This window comes from Pungitius pungitius, chromosome 11, assembly GCF_949316345.1.
Source record: "Pungitius pungitius chromosome 11, fPunPun2.1, whole genome shotgun sequence".
Lineage (NCBI taxonomy): Eukaryota > Metazoa > Chordata > Actinopteri > Perciformes > Gasterosteidae > Pungitius > Pungitius pungitius.
In genome coordinates, this window is record NC_084910.1 from 13,535,740 (window position 1) to 13,556,111 (window position 20,372).

At 41.1% G+C, this 20,372-nt stretch overlaps 2 protein-coding genes and 1 long non-coding RNA gene across 7 annotated transcripts; 1 reads left to right on the plus strand and 2 right to left on the minus strand.

Moving 5' to 3' along the window:
• Positions 1-2,543: 2,543 nt before the first annotated feature.
• On the minus strand, positions 2,544-10,093 carry gnl1 (guanine nucleotide binding protein-like 1). Its single transcript, XM_037453365.2, has 12 exons — positions 9,884-10,093; positions 8,700-8,847; positions 8,490-8,626; positions 8,225-8,376; positions 7,093-7,164; positions 6,588-6,780; positions 6,320-6,418; positions 6,030-6,212; positions 5,633-5,811; positions 5,228-5,414; positions 4,823-4,963; positions 2,544-4,721 (listed from the first exon to the last, which is right to left on the minus strand). The coding sequence occupies exons 1-12, from the start codon at positions 9,954-9,956 to the stop codon at positions 4,450-4,452; spliced, it is 1,836 nt and encodes a 611-aa protein (XP_037309262.1). The 5' UTR covers positions 9,957-10,093; the 3' UTR covers positions 2,544-4,449.
• Positions 10,094-10,246: 153 nt separating this feature from the next.
• LOC119197294 (uncharacterized) lies at positions 10,247-17,687 on the plus strand. 2 transcript variants are annotated; one of them, XR_005114400.2, is made up of 3 exons: positions 10,247-10,480; positions 16,950-17,125; positions 17,570-17,687. It is a non-coding gene; the product is annotated as an uncharacterized LOC119197294 (long non-coding RNA). The 2 variants fall into 2 exon arrangements; XR_005114399.2 differs by having other exon boundaries at positions 16,950-17,112; positions 17,570-17,681.
• Positions 10,719-19,446, minus strand: znf384b (zinc finger protein 384 b). 4 transcript variants are annotated; one of them, XM_037453372.2, is made up of 12 exons: positions 19,229-19,446; positions 18,411-18,553; positions 17,966-18,030; positions 17,593-17,815; positions 16,944-17,057; positions 15,466-15,617; positions 15,279-15,370; positions 14,367-14,591; positions 13,127-13,294; positions 12,357-12,435; positions 12,090-12,248; positions 10,719-11,996 (listed from the first exon to the last, which is right to left on the minus strand). In XM_037453372.2, exons 3-12 carry the CDS (start codon positions 18,026-18,028, stop codon positions 11,628-11,630), a joined length of 1,644 nt encoding a protein of 547 aa, XP_037309269.1. In that variant the 5' UTR covers positions 18,029-18,030; positions 18,411-18,553; positions 19,229-19,446; the 3' UTR covers positions 10,719-11,627. The 4 variants fall into 4 exon arrangements, with proteins under 4 accessions (XP_037309269.1, XP_037309270.1, XP_037309273.1 ...); XM_037453373.2 differs by lacking the exon at positions 19,229-19,446 and adding an exon at positions 18,748-19,051; XM_037453376.2 differs by lacking the exon at positions 14,367-14,591 and having other exon boundaries at positions 19,229-19,444.
• Positions 19,447-20,372: the final 926 nt, after the last annotated feature.

The following is a 20,372-nucleotide window of genomic DNA, read 5'->3' on the forward strand; positions in this document are numbered from 1 at the left end:
CTTCTGTTTCTATTTTTGGACACGTAATACTTCTGCTCCACTACATTTCAGAAGGAAATGTTTGTTTCAGGAGCAGAAATGTCTTTTGTTGTTGTCCTCTCCCATTTATCACCTCATGACCCCTTGTGGCCTTGTGACCTTATGGAAGGTTTCGACCGCCTGAATTAAACTACTTGCCTTCGTATGAAGTAGTTGTAACTAACTCCACATCGACCAGGTGCAACAGTAAAATGGTGCTTAAGCATCATTCTATTAATGTTAACAATCCAATTGTGTCAAATATGAGTTACAGGTGACAGTTAACTGCCAAATGAGTCCAATCCACTGCTGACCCAATAGGTAGTGAAACAGCTTCAAAACCCACCATTATAAAGCCAATCTCGGGTTGTAAAACATACTGCACATTCACAGTATTAACACCACAAATGAGAGGCCTGCGTACAATCATCTGGCTGCACCTGATGATTAACTTCAGCAGGGACTCACACTAAAGCTGGTTTTGATAGCCCTCTAGTGACCACACAGGTGTACCTGCCAGCTGATATTTAGAACTATAATTTAGTAAAGTGAGACGTGGTGCTGTTTGGCTGTCCCTAAAAGGCCAGCTGGGACATTTGATCTCCGTTTTTGTCTCTAAAGTAAACGCTTACACACTGGAGCCTATTGTTGTTCTCCTTCATGATGATTGCTTTTGCCAAATTCTCTCTCTATCTTTCACCTGCATGTGTGTTAGTGCACATGTGTGTGTCAGAAGCACCCAGGGGGCCTTATAAAACCAGACGAATACATTTTCCTGCGCTGCTTATGATCTCATATGAAACCAATTCACCCCCCCCCCACCCCCCCCACCCCTCAGTCTCACAAACATGCTGGCTCTACAGGGGTCACATGTGGAGCAGAAATAGGGGCTAATAAGAAAGGGGCTGAAGGAATAGAATAACAAGAGTCTCAACAACAGCCTGACTGCGTCATGCGAAAACTTTCCAAGAAGAGAAGAAGATCGTATCCAAACCACATGGGCACTTTTGGCGTGAGCGATGCGTGGCAGCTAAGACATTCAACACAGCAGAATTCAATTAACAGTTTTGAAATTGATGGTGTCGTGCTCCAGTAAATCTGAGGTCTTTGTCTGGCTGTAATTACTGCCATACAGGTTCGAGGGCCACAACATAGTTAGTGCTCTAGCTGGGGAAATTAAGCAGCTCATGGCTCGGGCTGCGGATCGGAAACAATTCCAGATGACTTCTCTTTTCCCTCCTGTGAGTTCATCCGGTCGGCAAACGGCATTCACGAGAAGCAACAAGTCGGCGGAGAATCCAAATTGTTTGGGATGAGGGGGATCTCCACCTGCTTCCACCCCGTAAATAATGATTTTGGCCTCAGCGATGATTATCTTCAACCGGCTTTCATTATGTGCATGATGGGATTATAGGTACAGCCAGATTTACTCTGACAAGAGGATTGGATGGGCGTCAACAGTATGAATAATTGGACAAACATGTCAGTAGTCATCCCACGAGGACAATGAGAGACACTACACGGATGAGACACCCATCTCAAGGGCCTTTTTAACACATGAATATAGAAATCATTTTATTAGAAGCTGTGCGAGGTGATGATTGAATCCATATGCTTTGGAGTGCAGAAAAGCAGTGGCGCAGCGGACAATGTTTTATTTTTTCTTTCTACGATACTGTTTTGTTAAATGTAAATCAAACAGGGGAGTGAGAATAGAAATGGGAATGCTTATATAAACAATGTGCTCTACAATCTAAGTAAACACACAATGTGTCCCACCCGAACATCTTTTCAACAGATTCTCCCCTTTCTTGCGAGAAAAATAAATCACAAAAAGGTTGTTTAAGAATGACACTTAAAACTTGAATCTTTTTTTCAAAATGTTGTTACTGCAGAAATGTATCTGCTTCAATATTGGACAATACATATGTTCAGCGTTCATGAGACAGAGCCTCAATATGAACAAATATTTAGCAGAACATTAGTTTTACATGAAATATACATTTATCTGATAATAGCATGAGAACTCAGGGTCGTAAAACAGATTAGAGTCTGATGGTTTGGGTCATTTCAATCAATTAGAAGCTTTCTGCTTAGAATACCACATCTGAATATTGACCTATTGAGTAGTTTGGAGGACTTTAATTAGATGGGTGTATGGTGCAGCAGTATCAACAGATCTCATTGTAGTAATTACCTGTCTTAGGCCAAATTAATTACAACACAACCGTTAGTATAAAGCACCAACGTTTCTGTGAGAATAAAGGTAAAACTTTCAGTTTGGCTTTCAGGCAGTATAATTAGTCTGAGTTTATCCAAACATGTCTAAACTTCTACTTCTAAGTATATGAGTCATCTGTTCACAGTTTAATTATGCACATTGGGAAGGAGAGGGAATTTTTCCAGTTCAACAATAAGCCATTTGAAGAACTTTCCCTAACAATATATTAAATAATCAGATAAACAGGCAACAAGCAAACACTGTAAAATATATCTTTAAATAAATACAACACAGTCATGATGGCTATGGTTTAGATGAATTGTTCTTTTATTGCAGAAAGCAGTCAAGTCATCATTAGCTCTACTAGGAATGAAATGAGGAATGCAGCAAACAGCCTGAAAACACCTCAATCCTTCAAACTAGAGGCTGTCAGTTTTAATACTGCCAACAAAAATAATTTCCCGTCGACACGTAAAGTAAAAGTCTGTTGTGCTCCTAGTAGCATGGTAGTGTTGTGGGTCTGCTTGTACACTGCACCCATGGTAGAAATGACTGCAGTGTGATGCATTACACAGTAACACAGCACGGTGCTGTAGAGTTCCTTCGGTGAACACATGAATGAGGTACAACAGCACACAATATTACAGCACTCAGGATTGCAGCGGGACCATCACACAGAATGAGAGAGTGAGGGGCTCGTCAACAGCAAAATAAAATACCAAATCTAGTTAACAGAAAATGATGAAAACTTGACATTGATGAACACAGAATAGTCTGCAGCGTGTGTCTCAACAGCATTAAGAGATGTGACTTTGAAGTTGAGCCCTGTGTAGAAGTTAGTTAGCGAGAACACAGATGGAGTGTGTAATGTTGTTTGTAATGATGGAAGCAAAGTTGACTAATCTCTCTTTCTGTGTGGTGAAAGGAAGTTCAACGTTTCGGTAAACACGCGTATTCACTTCAATGTAAAGAGTCAGATGAAAAGATTCATATGACCCATATCTGCACTGTAAATACATACGCATATGCAAAACTCACTAACACGTTGAGCTGGTTTTCTTGATTCATATGGAATCTCACACTGGGTTTTCCCAGGGGATGTTTACTGGATTATTTTAAACTAATAATAATAATGTGATACTGTAAATATCAGAAGCCCTGGCAAGCGTGTTTTTCTGCCTCTGGACCTCGATGAGCTAGCCGTTTCACCCCTCTTCCAGTGTTTGTGCTAAGCCAAGCTTTTATAAATAACTTCATCAAACTGGTCCTCTGCTTCTTGGAAAGGATTTCCCAGAATGTCTAAATAATCCTGTCATTGATCGTTAAGCATTTTCGGTTTAACAAACCCGCTGCGCTGCCATGAACAAATGATCTAATTGAGTGTGGCCAAAGTCCTGTACTAAATACAGTAGATCATCAGCATCAAAAGATAATATCTGTAGTAGTTAAAACACTACAAGTCCACTTCCTGAAAAAGCCTTGCCCAGCAATACAGGATTCACCACAACACACACACGCACGCTTAGAATATTCCAGCAGATGGTGTAGAACCACACCAAATAAAATGTCACTCATTGAATACAGATTTATCTAAATGAAGACCAAGTTCAGATAAATTAACCTTAAAGCCATAATACTGTTAACCGGCAGAGCTGCAAGTGTAAAATATTGATTTTATTTGTCCACTTTTATGGCCTAAAATCTCTCACATCCCATCCCCACACCCTTTAACCACAGTTGTGGTCTATAAAGAAGATTTAGAGTCTTGGGCCTAAATCTCCAGCTGCTCTAAGAGCCAAATGGCTAATTCAGTGAATGACCTCATATCAACAGTGCATCTAATTTTTGTCATCCTTTCTTGAACTTTGGCATGTCAGCTGTCTAGTCACTTGCGGATAAAGACATTTAAAACCAGTTGGTTTCTTATTCCAGGCTGAGGGAAGTTACTTGGTTCACTTGCTTCCGAGAGCTACATGCAAAGAAATACACTAAATCAAACCAACTCCTAAAAGCAACGCTAAAGGACAAGTGCCATGGATGAGGCACAGCATGAGGCAGGAGGGAGACAGGGTCAATTAAGTACAGAGACGAATGAAATGAGGAGTGGAGATGCAAAGAAGAAGAAAAAAAGATAAGTGTACTGGGATTAACGGGGAGGAGTCAGGGAAGAGGAACAACTTATGTCTTCCTGCTTGTCTTTACCCCCGTTATCACTCACACTCATTTTCACGGAGGACATTGTACATGTTGACAGTGAAACCAGAAGGCTTATCTTCCTTCTGCTTTGGTTGTACCAGGCCTTCGTCTTCATCGTCTCCATCCTCATCATCGTCCGCGTCCCGGTCTCTCTCTTCCTCTGGTTCCGTACTGGATTCTCCGTCATCATCATCGTCGTCGTTGTCTCTGTCTACATCTCCCTCCGCTGCTGTCCTTCCTTGCAGAGCAATGATCTCTGACAAATCTGGGTGATTTTCCCAGTGCTCTGTAGACCATAAATTATCAAATGAAATAATTGATCCCACCCACCTGACCTCCAAATTCACTAGAAGACTAAACAATGAGTCATTGAATAGCTTAATTTACCCCTCAAGCAGCTGTAACCAGGTGGTCTCAGGCAGAGGCACAACCTGCCATCAATTGCCAACCGCAGGAGACTGTTTGCTGCGCGGTAGACATCGTTGCGAGCTGCTTTTGCCGTCTTGTAGCCTCTCCTCTCCGCCCATGCTAAAGACAGATGAAAGAGGACGCGACAGGTGGATAGCAACAGTATAAAACATCATGGTATTGGTCTCAATTAAAAACACACGGGTCTGGGTAATTGAAATATGTGTGATATTTCAATAATTCAAATAATGGACCATGACTTGGGGTTAATTTAAGAAAATTTGCCTGTCAACGTTTTAGTTTAATGAGGTGGTAGTGCAGGAGCTGAGTGACTCTACTTAAATCTAGACATTAAACAGTGGGTGTCACTGAGAATAGACTTACCTTCACACACATCCCAAGCAGTCCAGCTGAGGTTCTCAGACCCCTCGTTTCTCTGATGGGGTTTGTTCTCCATTAAGCTGGGATGTCTCAGTTTCAGCACTGAGAGGAAAGGGGTCCTTGCGCACAAATAACCTACTGAGCTATAAGGCTCTTGCAGCTGAGATATTGGGTAGATACCAGCCAGGATCTAAGAAAATAAAACAAAGGTAAATATACAAAAAGCCTGGCAGGTGGAGGTCGGACATATTTAGAAATGGCAAAGATAATTAAACGGAATATATAGTCTCAATAGTCGATCATTCCACAGGTGTGAGAGTGCACTCTTTAACATAATGACTTTTTTATTGAGCCCAAACAGGCAAGTAAACTCAAAAGTTACATCGGCACAAAAAAGGGAAGTTGTACCTGCAACTGTTTGTTCACGAGGGAGGGAAAAACCAGCCCAGGACAGTCACAGAGTTTGACTGTTGGGGTGAGGTAGTAGGTCTGGAAGTATTTGGTGTGTCCTGGGGTTCGAGACACGCTCACTACCTTCCTCGCCACCAGGCTGTTCAGAACAGATGATTTGCCGACATTCGGAAAGCCTGCAGGAGAAAAATCATTGATGGTTTAATAAAAGAAAGCCTGATGTTGTCCATGGGTTTGGAGAGAAAGGTACTTAATTTGATACAATTATCCTCGTGAAGTAAACAACTGGTGAGATCTTGAAAGAATATCACTGTTGGTACATTTATTAGAAGTGGCTTTTCTTTATGAGAAACTTTTTCTGAATCTGGCCACAGGGTTCAAATCAGATGTTTACCTATGCAGCCCAGTGTGAGAACCCCATCTTTGTAGAGCTCTTGGGAAAGGCTGCCCATGTCCATAGCCCGGTCACTCTGATGCTCCATCAGCACAGACTCCGCTCCTTCATCAGGCCGCTCCCCATCCAGTTGCTCAGCAACAGCATCCCTCTTAATTTTCTGCTCCCAGCTGGATAGGTCAACTTAAAAAAAAGAGACAACACAAGATTTCATTTCACAGTGGACAACTTCCATAGTAAAGCTGTAATAACTCCGGCAACTGAGTATTATTAGTAAGTTGGATACCCACCTCTCCCTGCTGTGATCTCCTGACAGGCCTTCAGGATATCTAAAGGACCACCAGCGTGACTCCAGTCAGCCTTCTTTCTCATTCTCTTCTTCTGGAGAACTACAAGCCAGCAAACAAACGGATGGTTATTCTGACTGCAATTTGAGCCAGTCGGGTTATTCTGTTGATATTGCACAGGTGTCTGATTTTATCTCTGTCACTCAATCCGCATCCCATTACACCACTTTCTCTGTACTTCCTATCCTCCCCCTACTCTTCCTGTTCTCACCTGTGCTGTAGGGCTGCCCAGGGTGGGAGGTGAAGCAGACTATATGCAGGTGGGGGAACTGTGAGGTCAGGTAGTGTTTCCAGGCGATCACTAGTGGAGGAGGACACAGGTCGGCTTTGTTCAACACCAGGATCACCTGCTTCTGGAGATCTCCTGTGATGTAGTGATATACAGTTGGGGGGAACTGCAGCACCTGGGTGGTTTAAATGAATATAAACCCATAAAATTGAAAGAAGACAATAGTAAGACAACTTCTTTAACCTAACATGCATTAATACAGTACAAGTGTTCTAGCACTATACATACGTAGTCAGCAATAAGGTCAGCTTTAGTCATTAATTCTTTTATGAAACCAAATTTAGAAAAAAAAAAAGACATGACACATTTTAAAGTGTGCCTCTGCAAAATAACCAAATAAAAAAAAAAAACAGTCCGACATTCAGATGGATGTTGACAGTGGCTCCACCTAGTGGTCTGATCCATCCTGCAGGGCTTTTAATCCTACCGGGTGTCTGATGTCCACAATGAGCAGGACGATATCTGACATCTCCAACACTCTCCATAGCTGCCTCCATGTCTAAAAGAATAGAGAAAAATGACTGAGAAGTAAGATTCAATGTAATATTGTAAACCAAAAAGTCTATATACAATCCAATGTTCTTATTTGGCATGCCAAACTATTAGCATTATTTAAAAATCTAAAACCAGTGTGTACATTTAGCATCCAACAACTGAGTATTCCTCTGCTAAACCCCCTCTGTTCTGAAAGTGTGCCTACAGTGGACTCAATGTAACATAGAAATTCTCCAAAAGACTAATTGCTAGATCCAGTGTTTTGACAGAGCTACTGTAGAAATGTGGAGGTAAAACTCGACCTGCATGGAAGGGGATCCACACAGGTCCTTAAAAGATGTATATATCATTCAATTTTAATTAATTGCTTTGTTTTAACACTGTAGAAATGATATCCAGTCAAACAGCATCATTCTGTTCCTCCACTTAAAAGGCCATCATATGTAGATTACAGTCACTTATTGTACCACTAGCTTCTCCAGCCTTGCCCTGCCACGATGTGCCTCCTAAGCTTAGCCCACGCTTTGAAATAAAAGGATCAGGAGTGTTACCATTGCCGCAATGGCTTGTAACGCACCCCGGTTCCTAGTTCCCAGTGGAAAACACCAGATAATACAGTGGCTTGTAAGAAGTTCAACGGTCAACCTAGAATGCTGGATAACTCAACCTCAACAGTTTTGAATTTATGACGAGGTGCAGAGCAAGTCTTATGGATAATCAACACAAGTTACTCATAAATAGGCAGGATTACTTGATGTCAATTTCTATTTTCAAAGAATTTAAAACTATTCATAAATATTTATTGTATACAGAAAAGGTCCTGTCCGTAGGCTGTCCGTTTCTAAAACCACTTTCAATAAAAATGGTTCACTAATAATCTTAATGTTCACCTTTGTCTGAGTAAGCGTTGCTTGCCAAAACAATGTTGAGGAAACTAAAAACTAGGCTGCAGCATTCATCATGCTCCACATTGGATTTCCATAACTAAAAGATAAATAAAGATCTGATGAAAGAATGGCTGCAATATCGTCGCAAGCATTTTATGAGTGTATCAAGTAACTTACCTCCAGATTGTGCTCAAAATGGCTGAGAGACCCAGCTGCGTTTTTGGCGTGCAGGTTGTCCAGATATTCTCTGTATGACTTCTCCTCTTTCCGAAGCAGATTCTCCCGGGTCATCTCATAACTCCAAGCCGGCCGTTGTGGGAAACCAAGACCTGGTAGTGAATTATTAAGTTTAAGCGTGTCAAGCAGTGACCCACTCCATTAACCTACTCTGCTCAGCTTATTTTGAGACTGTCATGTGGAAAGCATTAAAAAACAGGCAGACCTTTATCTGAGGGGAAGATGTCATTGATGTTAATCTCAAGTTCCTTATCCGAGATTGGCTGCAGTACCTTCTCCCTGGCCAACTTCTTCCCCTTTTCCACATCTTCTTTACTCTCTCTCTCAAAATGCAGTCGAAACCTGGAGAGAGGAGGGGGGAGTCAAAAAGGCTTTGGAGAGAGGATCAGTAATGATGATAGCAATAATAACTCACCTGTTTGGGTCATGTCTACTTTCTCTGCCGGATGGCTGCTGATTTATTCTCCTAACATCAGTGGTCTCACTGTCTGAGGTGTCTGACTGTCTCTCCCCTCCTCGCTCCACACTGGCATTGCGGCTGTTCGGCCCTGAGCCTGTGTCACCTGGATGTTGAGAGTTGACAGTCAGGGATCAAACAAAATTACAGGCATATCAAATACCAAGGCCTACTTTTCTCATTTAAAAGGTGCCTGTTATAAGTCACTGTATGCTTCTAAAAAGCATATCCAGCCGACCCAGGAGGAAATGTGGCATTTGCTGATAGCAAATAACAAACATTTAAACTGGTTTCAAACCGTTCTGTAATCCCTGGCTCTACAATGACATCATGCACTGATTATGATATATTAGGTTGTTTGACCTACTAATGTACATTATGGAATTATTGTATAATCATTTATTTGTAAATGAAAGGCCTAAAACTGTTAAAGGAGTGAACATAATTTAATTGGCATTGCTTGTTTGAGTGTTGGCCTGCATTTGAAAAAAAATAATCACCTTTGTACAAGTCATGGTACCACTGAGCTAAGAGAGACCTGTTGACGTTTTTAAAGTGTTAGTATGATATAATACTCCTTCACAACGGTTGAGCAATTCGTCAGAGTTGTTAGTCACACCCTAATACATAACTGTAACGTTTTGGGGAATAATGTCCTGTAAGTAAAACTCGTTGAGCCTACATGTCGTGACTCAAGTGCTGTTTAGTACTGCTCTCTAGTGACAGTACACCACCCAATGGGATCTTCTAATGTGGCATTCGAACAAATAGTTAATGATCTAAAACAAAAAGGATAAACTTGCGCACGTTTTGATGCTTCTTGAACCAGCATATGGTACTCACGTGTGCCGTTTAACGTCACGTTACACTCAAATCCAACGGCAAGTAACGTTCAAGTAGCACTATGTCATTACAGCTATTTAACTTAGGTTAGACAAAAGAAAACGATTAGGGTCATTTTCAAGGATAAACGCGTGGTCCGATGCTCTACTTGCAAAACAACCTTAAGCCAACACGGGCACACTGAAAAGCGGTTAGCGGCTGAGCCAAATTTAGGTGCGGAGCAAGAACCGTTAACGCTAACGTTAGCTACCCGCTAAAGCTAGCATCGTAATGCTAACGGCAAATGTAGTCAACGTTACCTCTCTTTCTGTCCCGTTTGACTTGTAGCTGTTTCTTCTTCTGTTTGTTGCTAAATGGCTTTTTCCGGGGCATAGTTAGTAAGCTGGTTAATATAGCTATGTACTGCTGCGTATTGCTACCTCCAGCGTGTCACTGAGCTTTCTTCTTGACGTTATTTACATGGGTGAAGTTTCTCGACTCCTACACTTTTCAGTGACGCCATATCCACTGCAGACCGCAGAGAATGGTGGACGACACCACATTTCAGTATTCGCACACTGTCCCCGTTTTCATGATTCTGACTTTATTTAGCTTAACTGATTTAGAAAGATCTTTACCTCGAGTAAACCGCTTTACTAGGTCTACAATCACATACATGTAACAATAAAAACGTTGCCTATGCTCACCTAACCCCCCTCCTCTTTAATGGATCAGTCCACTTTTGTAAACACCTCACGCATTCGCACATTCCAACAGGGCTGACATGCTTAAAACAATATACCTGGATCCACAAGAGCATCATTGATTGAAGACTGGTATGCATAAACAAGCAGCATAGTGTTTGCCTATGTTTTTCAGATGTCATGAATCCTGATACATCGTTTCTCGACATGAAGGTAGACCCAAAACATTTTATTCCATTGGTTATTAAAAAAATGTATCTTCACAAATGTGAACATTTAATATTGAATATTTTGGTCGGGCCTGCAATCTAATAGGTCAACTTGTGTTTTGTTATGGTATATTTTTTTCGTCTGGTTTAGAACAAACTTGCTAGTATATTTGCAACAGCAATGTTCTAATAAAGTCACCACAGTACACCATTGGCATTAAACTGAAACCGAAAAACACCAATGAGAAAGATATCAGACGGTTTATTGTATCATAAGCTGAAAAAAGACAAAATTCAGATGCGTCAGTATGTCTATAAAGACGCATTATAAACATAATTATCATGGAAGTATAATAGCAAGAGCACATTTGGATAACATTTCTTTTAGGACATACACACAAAGCAGTACAATAAGATTACATGAAAAGTGAACTGGCTCATCATTTCCCCAAAGGTCATGTGAAGGCCTGCGAATGGGTCTAAATAGGTTATATGGATCATCACATCCTTTAATCACACAATCATACATTATGAACTTGTTGTATATACATTATATCTATATAAACTTGATTGACTGTTCTCTTTCCTTAAAAGGAATTTCCTCTTTGTCCCTTTTAAGGTTGAAAGAATTGCAGGCAAATATTTTACAAACATAGTGACAAGTGAAAACTGAAAGTCTCTGCATGAAAGTATAAAATGGTACCTTCAGTCTTTCAATTTCATCAAGAATGCGACCCTAAACTGCTATAGCCAACGCTGCATTTGTTGGGAAGAGCAGGAGGTGATAAAACAAGGAAGAGAAGCACTTTGACTCCCTTCCTATTATAAAACCATCACTGTGATGGAATGAAACATACTTTATTGCCTTTACATGCACCTTTGACTCAGACATAACAGCTTAGTAAAAAGGAAAACTAATCAAACAGGGCAGAAAAAAATGAGTGACTAAACAAAATAAAAATGATCGTCTTCTGTTTATGGTGTCCCCATATTGTTTGTCCCGTCTTCCTCAAACCACAGTTTAGGCACAGTCACGTGTTCCTAAGTTCTTGTATCACCTTAGTATTGCTTTTATTCTTTGACTTTCAAACCTCAATTTCTTGAATTAATTTCACCTTCAGCACTCCCCAAACTTCCCTTATTTGTCACCTCTAAGAGTTAAGGTGCTCCACTTGAATGGTGGATGCTGACACAGTGAGACAGAGGTCCTTGTGGGAAGTTATGTCAGCTACGCTGACAGGTTTGTACTGGATGTCACTGGCCGACACGGTTTTATACTGGTTCAGGTCAAATGGACAGGAAATGGTTTCTGTCTGGACATAGTTGCCCTGGCTCTGTCCCTGCTGGCCTCCGCCCGTTCCTCCGTTTCCGGCACCCCCGGGTCGGCTTGATCCCCCGTCAGCGCCGTCTAGCCGGCTCTGACCCGGACCCTGGCTTTGGTTCTGTTGTGTTGCCTGTGCTGCTGATGCAGACAGCTGGTCTGGGTTGTGTTTCTCCATGTGTTTTACCAGATATGTCTCCTGAGATGAGGGGAGGATAGTTAGTTACCATATTTTAGTAAAACAGCTGCATAGTGTTTTGTAAAGAAATACTTAAATTGTAATTTGTCTTACAGAGGTATAAGTGCGGTTGCAGAGACCACACGAGTAGATCCTTGCATGCTTGACTGTGTGCGTAGACATGTGCACCTCCAGGCTGGCTGCATCTACGTATCCTTTATTGCAGTTGGTGCACTTGTAGGGCTTGTCCTTGTTGTGTTGACGCCGGTGGGACTGGAAAAAAAAATGTTGGGTTGAAAAATCATAATCATAATCCTGCTAAAAATATTTTACATAGAGAAAAAATCTGGTTATAACCAACATAAATAAATAATTTCACACCTGTAAATTTGAGAGTTGGGTGAAGGATTTCTCACAGCCTGGATGGATACACTTGTATGGCCGATCTCCAGTGTGAATCCTGAATGAAAAACAGAAAACACAAACAAGTGGATTGACGGTGAGTTCAAAAAGTGGCAGATTCCTTTTTCAGAACAGCACGAGCCGTTCAAGATGTAAGTTCTCAGTTTCTTCTTTCTAGCATGTACTGTCGACGCATATGGTCGTCTCTATTGTTTCATAGATGAACCTCTGAATATTTTATGATGCTGTTCATATATAATATCATATGAACAGCATGTCAATCTCAGTAATCTACAGGTTCCAATCATTTGAACGGCATGTCACGCTCAGTGATCGCATGTCCCACTCATGAACATTATAGCAATCTGATTCAATGCTCCACCATTTTTAACCAACATCAGTCTGATTCAAAGCTGTGTATCTTCCCTCTTGATCTCACAAAAACGTGTGTTTTGAATAAGGCGAATACTTTTTTCAACATGGCTTGCGTCTTCAGGGGCTAAAAGATACTCTTTTACATGGGATTTGCATGAGGAGGCGAGTCCGTGCCGCTAGATGCTGTTCTAAGATCGGTTCATGCCTTTCTGAAAAAGAAACCTGCCTTTCTGAAAAAGGAACCAGACCATGCCACATTTTTTTATCTTGCTACTGTACACATGCATACATGGACTCACTTTCATGGTGATCTAAAACTGACAGCAGAAAAACCTCAAGGCAAATGAGAAACCCGAAACCAGTGACTCACTTACCGATTGTGCTGCTGAAGATGACTGAGCTGTCTGAAGTGCTTTTGGCAGTAGGAGCAGGTGTAGGGTTTCACGCCGGTATGGATGCGCACATGTTGGGCCAAGTAGCTGGAGTTGGCAAATGACTTGGTACAATGGGGACACTTATGAGGCTTTGACTCTGTGTGGTTCCTGGTGAAGGAGGGTGAAAAAAAATAGGAGACGAGGATCGTAAAAGGTAGATTGACAGAAAAATATATGACTCATTCATAAAAGTCTTCCTCATTCCATCAAAACCTTACAGGAAGGCTATTTCAGAGAAGTAAAAAGGATATTAATATATCTGGAATCTTTTCTGAAAAGCCAACAAAATGTATAATTTTACACTTAATTTACGTTGAGCGTCAATTTCTGTTACGTGTCAAAATCACACATCTCAACCACAGAATAACATCAGAACAGTTAATTATTTTGACTCTTTCCATTTTAAATGTTTTTCCCTGGTGGATTTGGATGTATAAACAGAGGAAGACAACATTATAGGTGATAATTATAATTGTAAGGTTTTAGAAAAGCATCCATTTAGATTCCTACGGATATGAAATTTAAGTTGATTCGATGACAGCCAAAAAGAATAGCAACAGATGACTAAAATTAGACACAGAGAAGGAAAGCAAAGCATGGCAGCAAGTCGTTTCTATATCACACCCAAAGAGAATGTATGAAAAAAATGTAATGAGTTGTGTACCAAACAATAACAGAATGGGTTAAATTGGGATGCCTTTAAATTTCTAAATGTGTGCATGTATCTGTCAAAGAAGAACTGGCAGTGGAAATGACAGAACATGCGGACAAAAAAAGACTGAACAGAGGGGAAAAGCGTACGTAGAGCGCAAGTATGGTGTACAAACACAAATGAAAAGATTATACTTATACAAATATTATATAAAACAGCTCCATGCATTGGAAATGGACATTCAGATAATGTATAAATCATGGAAAATCTTCTTCTTCTACAAAGCCCAAACTTCATAATTTGAATTCTATTTTTTTTGGAAAAAGGTCACTATGGATGAAACTGGTAGCATGCGACCCAACATCTAAATGGCAGCGTGATGTGTGTTTGCACACCACTCCGATCACCTCCCCAGGAGGGAGAGGACAACTAGAGTCTGGGCTTCAAAATGGGAACTTGGCAGAACAAGTTAAGAGGACAGGGGAATATGGTACGTGGTTGGTAACGGGGAGGAGGGGTCTGCAGTACCGTGTGTGCTGCTGTAAATGACTGAGCTGCCTGAAAGATTTCTGGCAGTAGGAGCAGGTGTAAGGCTTGGCCCCGCTGTGGATGCGGATGTGCTGAGCCAGGTAGCTGGAGTTGGCGAATGACTTGGCGCAGTGAGGACACTTGTGAGGTTTGGCCTCTGTGTGCGACTTGGAGTGGATCTGCATGTCAGACTTACTGAGGAAGGTCGCCGCACACATCCGGCACCTACAGGCGGAGAGACACAGAAATGGGAGGGCGGGATGGAAGAACAAGAAGGAAGAAGAGGGAACACATATAAAAGAAACAAGAGAAGACAAAAGGAAAATAAAGAAATGAAAGTGGAGACAGGGGAATCAAGCAATGACCCACAGAAATAAATAGGTTTTGATAGAAAATGAAACTCCCAATAAAAAGTCAAATGAAATTGTATTAAGAAAAATGAATGAAGACGGAAAGGGGGAAGGGTAAACACATGGAAAGATGCCACGGGAGAAATCAGTGAGAACTGACAGGGAAAAGTACGTAGATACTCTAAAACATGAAAGAGCAGGACTGCTGGAGAGTTCACAATCATGCTATATAAAGAAAAAGAGGACAGCCGGGAGCAGGCAGTCCAGTGTGTGCAGAGGTGGCGAGAGAGAGCGCCTATGAAGCACTGATGCATTTGTACCTCAAACACATTACGAGAAGGAATCAACCATCAATAAAGCAGGCATGTTCCGCCACAACATGCAGTGAAGGGTGCTCAAAAGAGGTGTGTGTTTGTGCAGCAGCGCCTAGTTTATATTTGAAAGCCGAACATCTCTATTTCGATTTTGACAGTAAACAAAAGGAACGGGTGTGTTTGCATTCCACAGCTGGAGCAGGGAGAAATGGGGAGGCACGGCAGGTCTTTGATTTTCTACGCCGTACCTGTATGTCTTGGTGCTGTCTTTCTGGCCGTGATCTTCATCTTCATTTGACAGATCATATGGGTCTCCAGTATGATGCTGCAAAGATGCCACCTGCCAAAAACAATTTCCAATGTTATTTGATCACCTTTTCACTATTATCTAAATTGTATTATTGGGTTGCCCTTTCTAAATTGGTATTTTCGTACCTGGCCACCAGCTGTCAGATGAGCCAGTATCAGCGTTTCATTTCCTGGTCCAACAGGGCCGATCCTAGACAGTGTTGTGGTCTTCTTCTTTCTGCCTCGTTTGGAGGGCGCTGGCATCACAACCACGTGGGCCCCGTCCCCTTCTTTCCTGTCTATACCAGGATCACCAGGAGCCGGTTAATAGAAGAGAATGCTCTAGAGCCCTCCTGAATATTACCAGTTCTCCACATATACATCCCTGGTGATATCGGCATCAAACCTACAATCTAAGCATGCTGCAAGATATTTTATTTTAGTAACAGTGCTTATTCTTTCAAGTGAAATTGACATTTGAATGAGTGCCGACATTGTAGTGACAAAAACATTGCTCCATTTTTTACTATTCAAGATGTTCATAAAGCGTTAAGTATAACAGAAGTTACAGAGTGTCTTTAGTTGCAGCGCGGCGATGCATTCCGCAGTTAAACTGATGCGTGGTAAAGTTAAGAGAGGTATGAAGATAAAACCCATAGCCTTTAAACGCACAGCGGGTGAGTTTGAAATGTGCCGTGCAACACATGCATCCCTTGTTGTTTCAAGTTGCGATTGCGATCGATTGATAGTAATGTGATGTTATTGGTTTGTAGCAGCTTATGTAAGCACACATCACATTGTGTTTTACAGGAAGAATCATGACACACAACATTTTGTGTAATTTCTTTTACATATATTCACAAATATGTAACAATATGATGGGGGATGTAGTGTAATAAGGGTGAAGAAATTTTTCATTTCATCTCACCATTAAATTAAAAACCATGTACATCAATGTTTTATAAACTAGCTGTGACCGCATCTCCTGCACGTGAAAGATATTTTTTTATTTTTTTAGCAATTTATGCAAGAGTAAAACCATGAGTTACTGGCATAGCTCGGACAATAGATGAAATCATTTTCTGGTTTTATTGCTTTGTAGCTCTGGAGTTGAATATAATTGCTCAATTGGGTTTATAATTTTGAGATATTATTCAGAAAAGAATACAATCTCATTTTATCTCATCTCAAAAAAGCCAACAGGTCGGACCATGTCCCAAATCCCTAAAACAAAATTAAATCTTAAGTATTTGATTAAAGAAATATGGTGGTTTCTGTGTTTCGACTTCCAGTACAATTTGTTTTTTTCCCCAGATTATTTTAGCCTCAAAAAGGTCCAACTTCAGTATTATATTTCAAATATATAAACACACACATAAAAAACAGAAAGCGTTGATTTTTTTTTAAATTGCTGATGTTAGTCAGGACATAATTCAGTATTGTCAGATTGAATTCATAGATGCAAATGCCCCCAAGAAACATATGTCGTATTACTTTATATTGAAATTTGACTTTGTAATGAGAGTCTTAGTCAGAGAAAACGCGATTACATCTTGAATCCATTAACGAGATAGCTATCACATTAGTGCGTGTGTCATTATGTGTACCTATGTATTATGTGTTACCTGCAGAGTGGAGGGCGGAAACAATCATGGTCGTTGCTGGATGACCAGAGACAAATGACTGAGAGCAGGTGGGAGAGACTAGTGTTCCCTGAGGAGTTGTGATGACCAGACCCGCTTCATAGAAAAGAGACCAAAAAAAAGAAGAAGAGATTACTATCCATCCCAAAAGGTGATCACAGAAGGTACAACATTTAGGAATAGAAGAACTGATACTTGAGGGCGTTGTTCTTCCCACGATTTCAGTAAACCCTCGAAATTTCAAGAATTTATCTTTAATTCCCTTGTATCCAAAAGTATTACCCACCGATTTTGTGCACAATGTTAAACCTGGAAGTGCTCAGGTGGTGCTATAAAAGCGAGAGCATTATGTGAAAGAAATGCCTGAGGTTGTAGCAGAAATGGAGACACACAGATGTTCGTTTACTCACAAGTTTTCCCCCTGGCAAAATGTGCTCTTAGCCCATAGTGCTGCTTCGAGGTAACTGAAATGTGTTGTTGTTGCTCTCATTAACTAAATAATTAAACAGAATGCGATTATTTTATGGTTACTAAAAAAACGTCAGCCCAAGCCTTTGGTGTTCTTCTGATTCTGACCTGTACTTTGATGAACTTGATTTGTCTCACAGATTCACAGGCTTCTCCGACTCACCTGCCGTCATGATGCCTGTGGAGGGGACGGACAGCATGTTCTGGGTGCTGTGGGCAGGGTGGAGGTGTGCCACGCTGCCCACCTGCCCGCCGCCATCTGCCTTGCCCCCCGGAGTTGGAATGGTGAGGAGAGCCGTTTGGTAGTGGGATGCAGTTGAAGAAGAGAAGGAGGCATTCTTTTCCTGTTGCTCCTTCACCTTGTTAAGGAACATGGCATTCTCAATCTGTAGGGAGGACAGGAGGTTTGTCATCTGGTTGACCACACTGCACTAACTCAGTCCTCGTCTTGTAGTCACAAAACACAAACCAAGCTGCTTCTTTTTTATGAAAATTCAGACGATACTAAATATTCTAGATTTGCTGTTCAGACTCACCTGTCCTGGTACAGGGATGGGGGACCAGAAATACGATGAATTAAAATGAGAGTCCTCCATCATTTCTGCAATTACACAAGTGCCTCAACAATTAAATACAGGTATGACCCAGTAAGTACTACCCACGGCTACTTTGTTGACAATATGTCAATCAGACCTTCATATGGACCAATGTATCGGAAATAAAGAGAACTGTGTGGTCATTTTAGAATAAACAATTCAATTATTCTGAAATATGAATGTATCTATAAAAGAATATGTGTAAAGGCCTCAGTTTAGTTCCCTCCGCTTTAAGGCACAGTCTCCATATACTGTTACCATATACAATTACTATAACAAGAAGGATGGCAAAATGGTATTTAGCAACTTCCTTTTAATGTTTGACATATTGTGCATGCTGGCTCACCATCACTGTTCTCCTTTTATGAGAAGTCAAATATCCTACCTTATTAACTTAGTGGGGCACAGTGAAGTGTGTGGGGGGGTTTGGGCCCCTGTAGGTGTGGGGGCTCTTGTTGTAGTCGCACCCTTTGCTCGTTTTATCTTTCAGCCTCGGGTCCAGTCGCGTAGGATCCTCCTGGCAAAGTTCTATTTTAAAACAAACATACATACAAAATGAGACAGATAACATGTGGATCAATGCACACGTTTAGAGTACAGATTATGCTCCATGATTGTAATTCCCTCGATTGTCGAATGTAAAGTTTAACTTCCTTCACTGGACTTTCTTTACTGGACTGTAGGGTGTGAAATGTTTTTAGCACCGAAATACAACGACTGACCTGCTATTTACGAGCAGATTCAACTTCCCGGCGTTAGAAGTTGCCTCAACAGACGCAGATCGCGCTCAATGAACTGACGTTAGGCCCAACCTAGAGCTAACTTTAATGAAATAACACGATCAGACATTGTTTACTATTAGCCGTAGCGCAACAGAACGACTCCATTGCGGCCGCTGGCATCTTGTGGTTAATCAGGCCCCGACGTGCCGATTAACGCACAGAGAGCTAGCACACCGCGCAGCGCGTCTGTGGTGACCTCCTGCAGCTACTTGAGGGGGGACAGAATAACAAGCAAAGCAAAAAAAAAAAAAAAAAAAAAAAGCAAAAGGGATAAAAAAACTGAAGCGAGGAAAAAAAAAAAAAAAAAAACACCGAGCGACTCTCCTCAGACTTCCGGCTGCGGACGGTGGAGAAGCGGCGGCGGAGTCATGCAAATGTACCGAAGAAAATGAGCGACTGCATCGAGAAAACTGGCGTTTACCGGCAACGGCTCCCCGTCTTCCTCCCTGGAACTCCGGTGGCCGGGTACGATTCGGACACCGCTTCTAAATATGCCCAAATTCCTGCGACCGAGTGAAGTTTTTTTTTATGGCCCCTTTGGTTTTTTTTTTTTTTTTTTTTTTTGGTGGATTTTTTTCTCCCTCCGGTAGAGCAGCCGCCTCGTCTACAGCTTCACTTCCTCCGGATAAAGTCGTCAGACAAAAGGAGTATCTGTGTTGATGTCACTTCCGGTACCGTTGACCGAGTGGCAATTGATTTCAATAAAAGTATCTAAAATTAAACATGTACTTGGTCAGTCAGTCGGCATCATCACCGTAGTGGTGGAATCGTGATTTTCACCACTTACGTTTCGGGTTGTTTGTGTTTACTTTATTATATTTTAGCTTTAAACTCTTGGGGGGAAGCAGCAAGCATGCAGTGCTGCATTCAGGTGCCGTAGGAAGTAATAGTGTAAGTCGTTTTGGAGATCACGAGAAACCTTTTATAGCCTTAACCTGTTCGTTAAATATGATCTAATTCCTATGATAAATATTGCTATAATTGCATGGTTAATACCCCACCTGCCTTCACACCCACCGTTAATTAAATTATACTGGTATTAATTGATTTATGATGTGCGCTCTGAAATGGCTGATTCAATCATAATTAACTGCCTTAATTATATCAATGGACTATTACTTATATGTTTTACAGGCCAACTGGTCAATCCATTGACCCAACTTTAATGAATTGTGGATATATAATTAGAAGTTTACGTTTGCCTGCTAAAATGTGACAATTATTTTACTCTCCATTGGAGTAAATGGAATATTGCTCCAAAATCTCCAAATCTGCAAATAAAGTATTATGATATAATGTAATACATTCAACTACATTCTGCTGGATCATTTTATATGTCACAGATTAAATTTGGTTAGTTCCACATATGTCCATTTGTTTTATTTGGTAAAACATTTAAGCATGAATTCCTGAGCTGATAGATTAGCACTTGAAGGCAACACCGTGTTAACATTTTCCGTCCTGCAGGTGACATGGAGAGACTTTTGTTTTGTAAACGAACTTCATGAAACATATAAAAACGTACACACTCACGTCTGCATAAGGGAAATCACAAAAACTTTAGA

Coding starts and splice junctions, on each gene's coding strand:
- gnl1 (XM_037453365.2), bottom strand. CDS start 9,956: ATGCCCCGGAAAAAGCCATTTAGCAACAAACAGAAGAAGAAACAGCTA. Junction 7,165..8,224: donor ATTTTGAGCACAATCTGGAG/GTAAGTTACTTG, acceptor CTATTCTTTTAG/ACATGGAGGCAGCTATGGAG. Junction 6,213..6,319: donor GGAGATCACAGCAGGGAGAG/GTGGGTATCCAA, acceptor CTTTTTTTTAAG/TTGACCTATCCAGCTGGGAG.
- znf384b (XM_037453372.2), bottom strand. CDS start 18,028: ATGATGGAGGACTCTCATTTTAATTCATCGTATTTCTGGTCCCCCATC. Junction 14,592..15,278: donor GACAGCACCAAGACATACAG/GTACGGCGTAGA, acceptor CTCCGCCTGTAG/GTGCCGGATGTGTGCGGCGA. Junction 12,249..12,356: donor CCCAACTCTCAAATTTACAG/GTGTGAAATTAT, acceptor TTTTTTTTCCAG/TCCCACCGGCGTCAACACAA.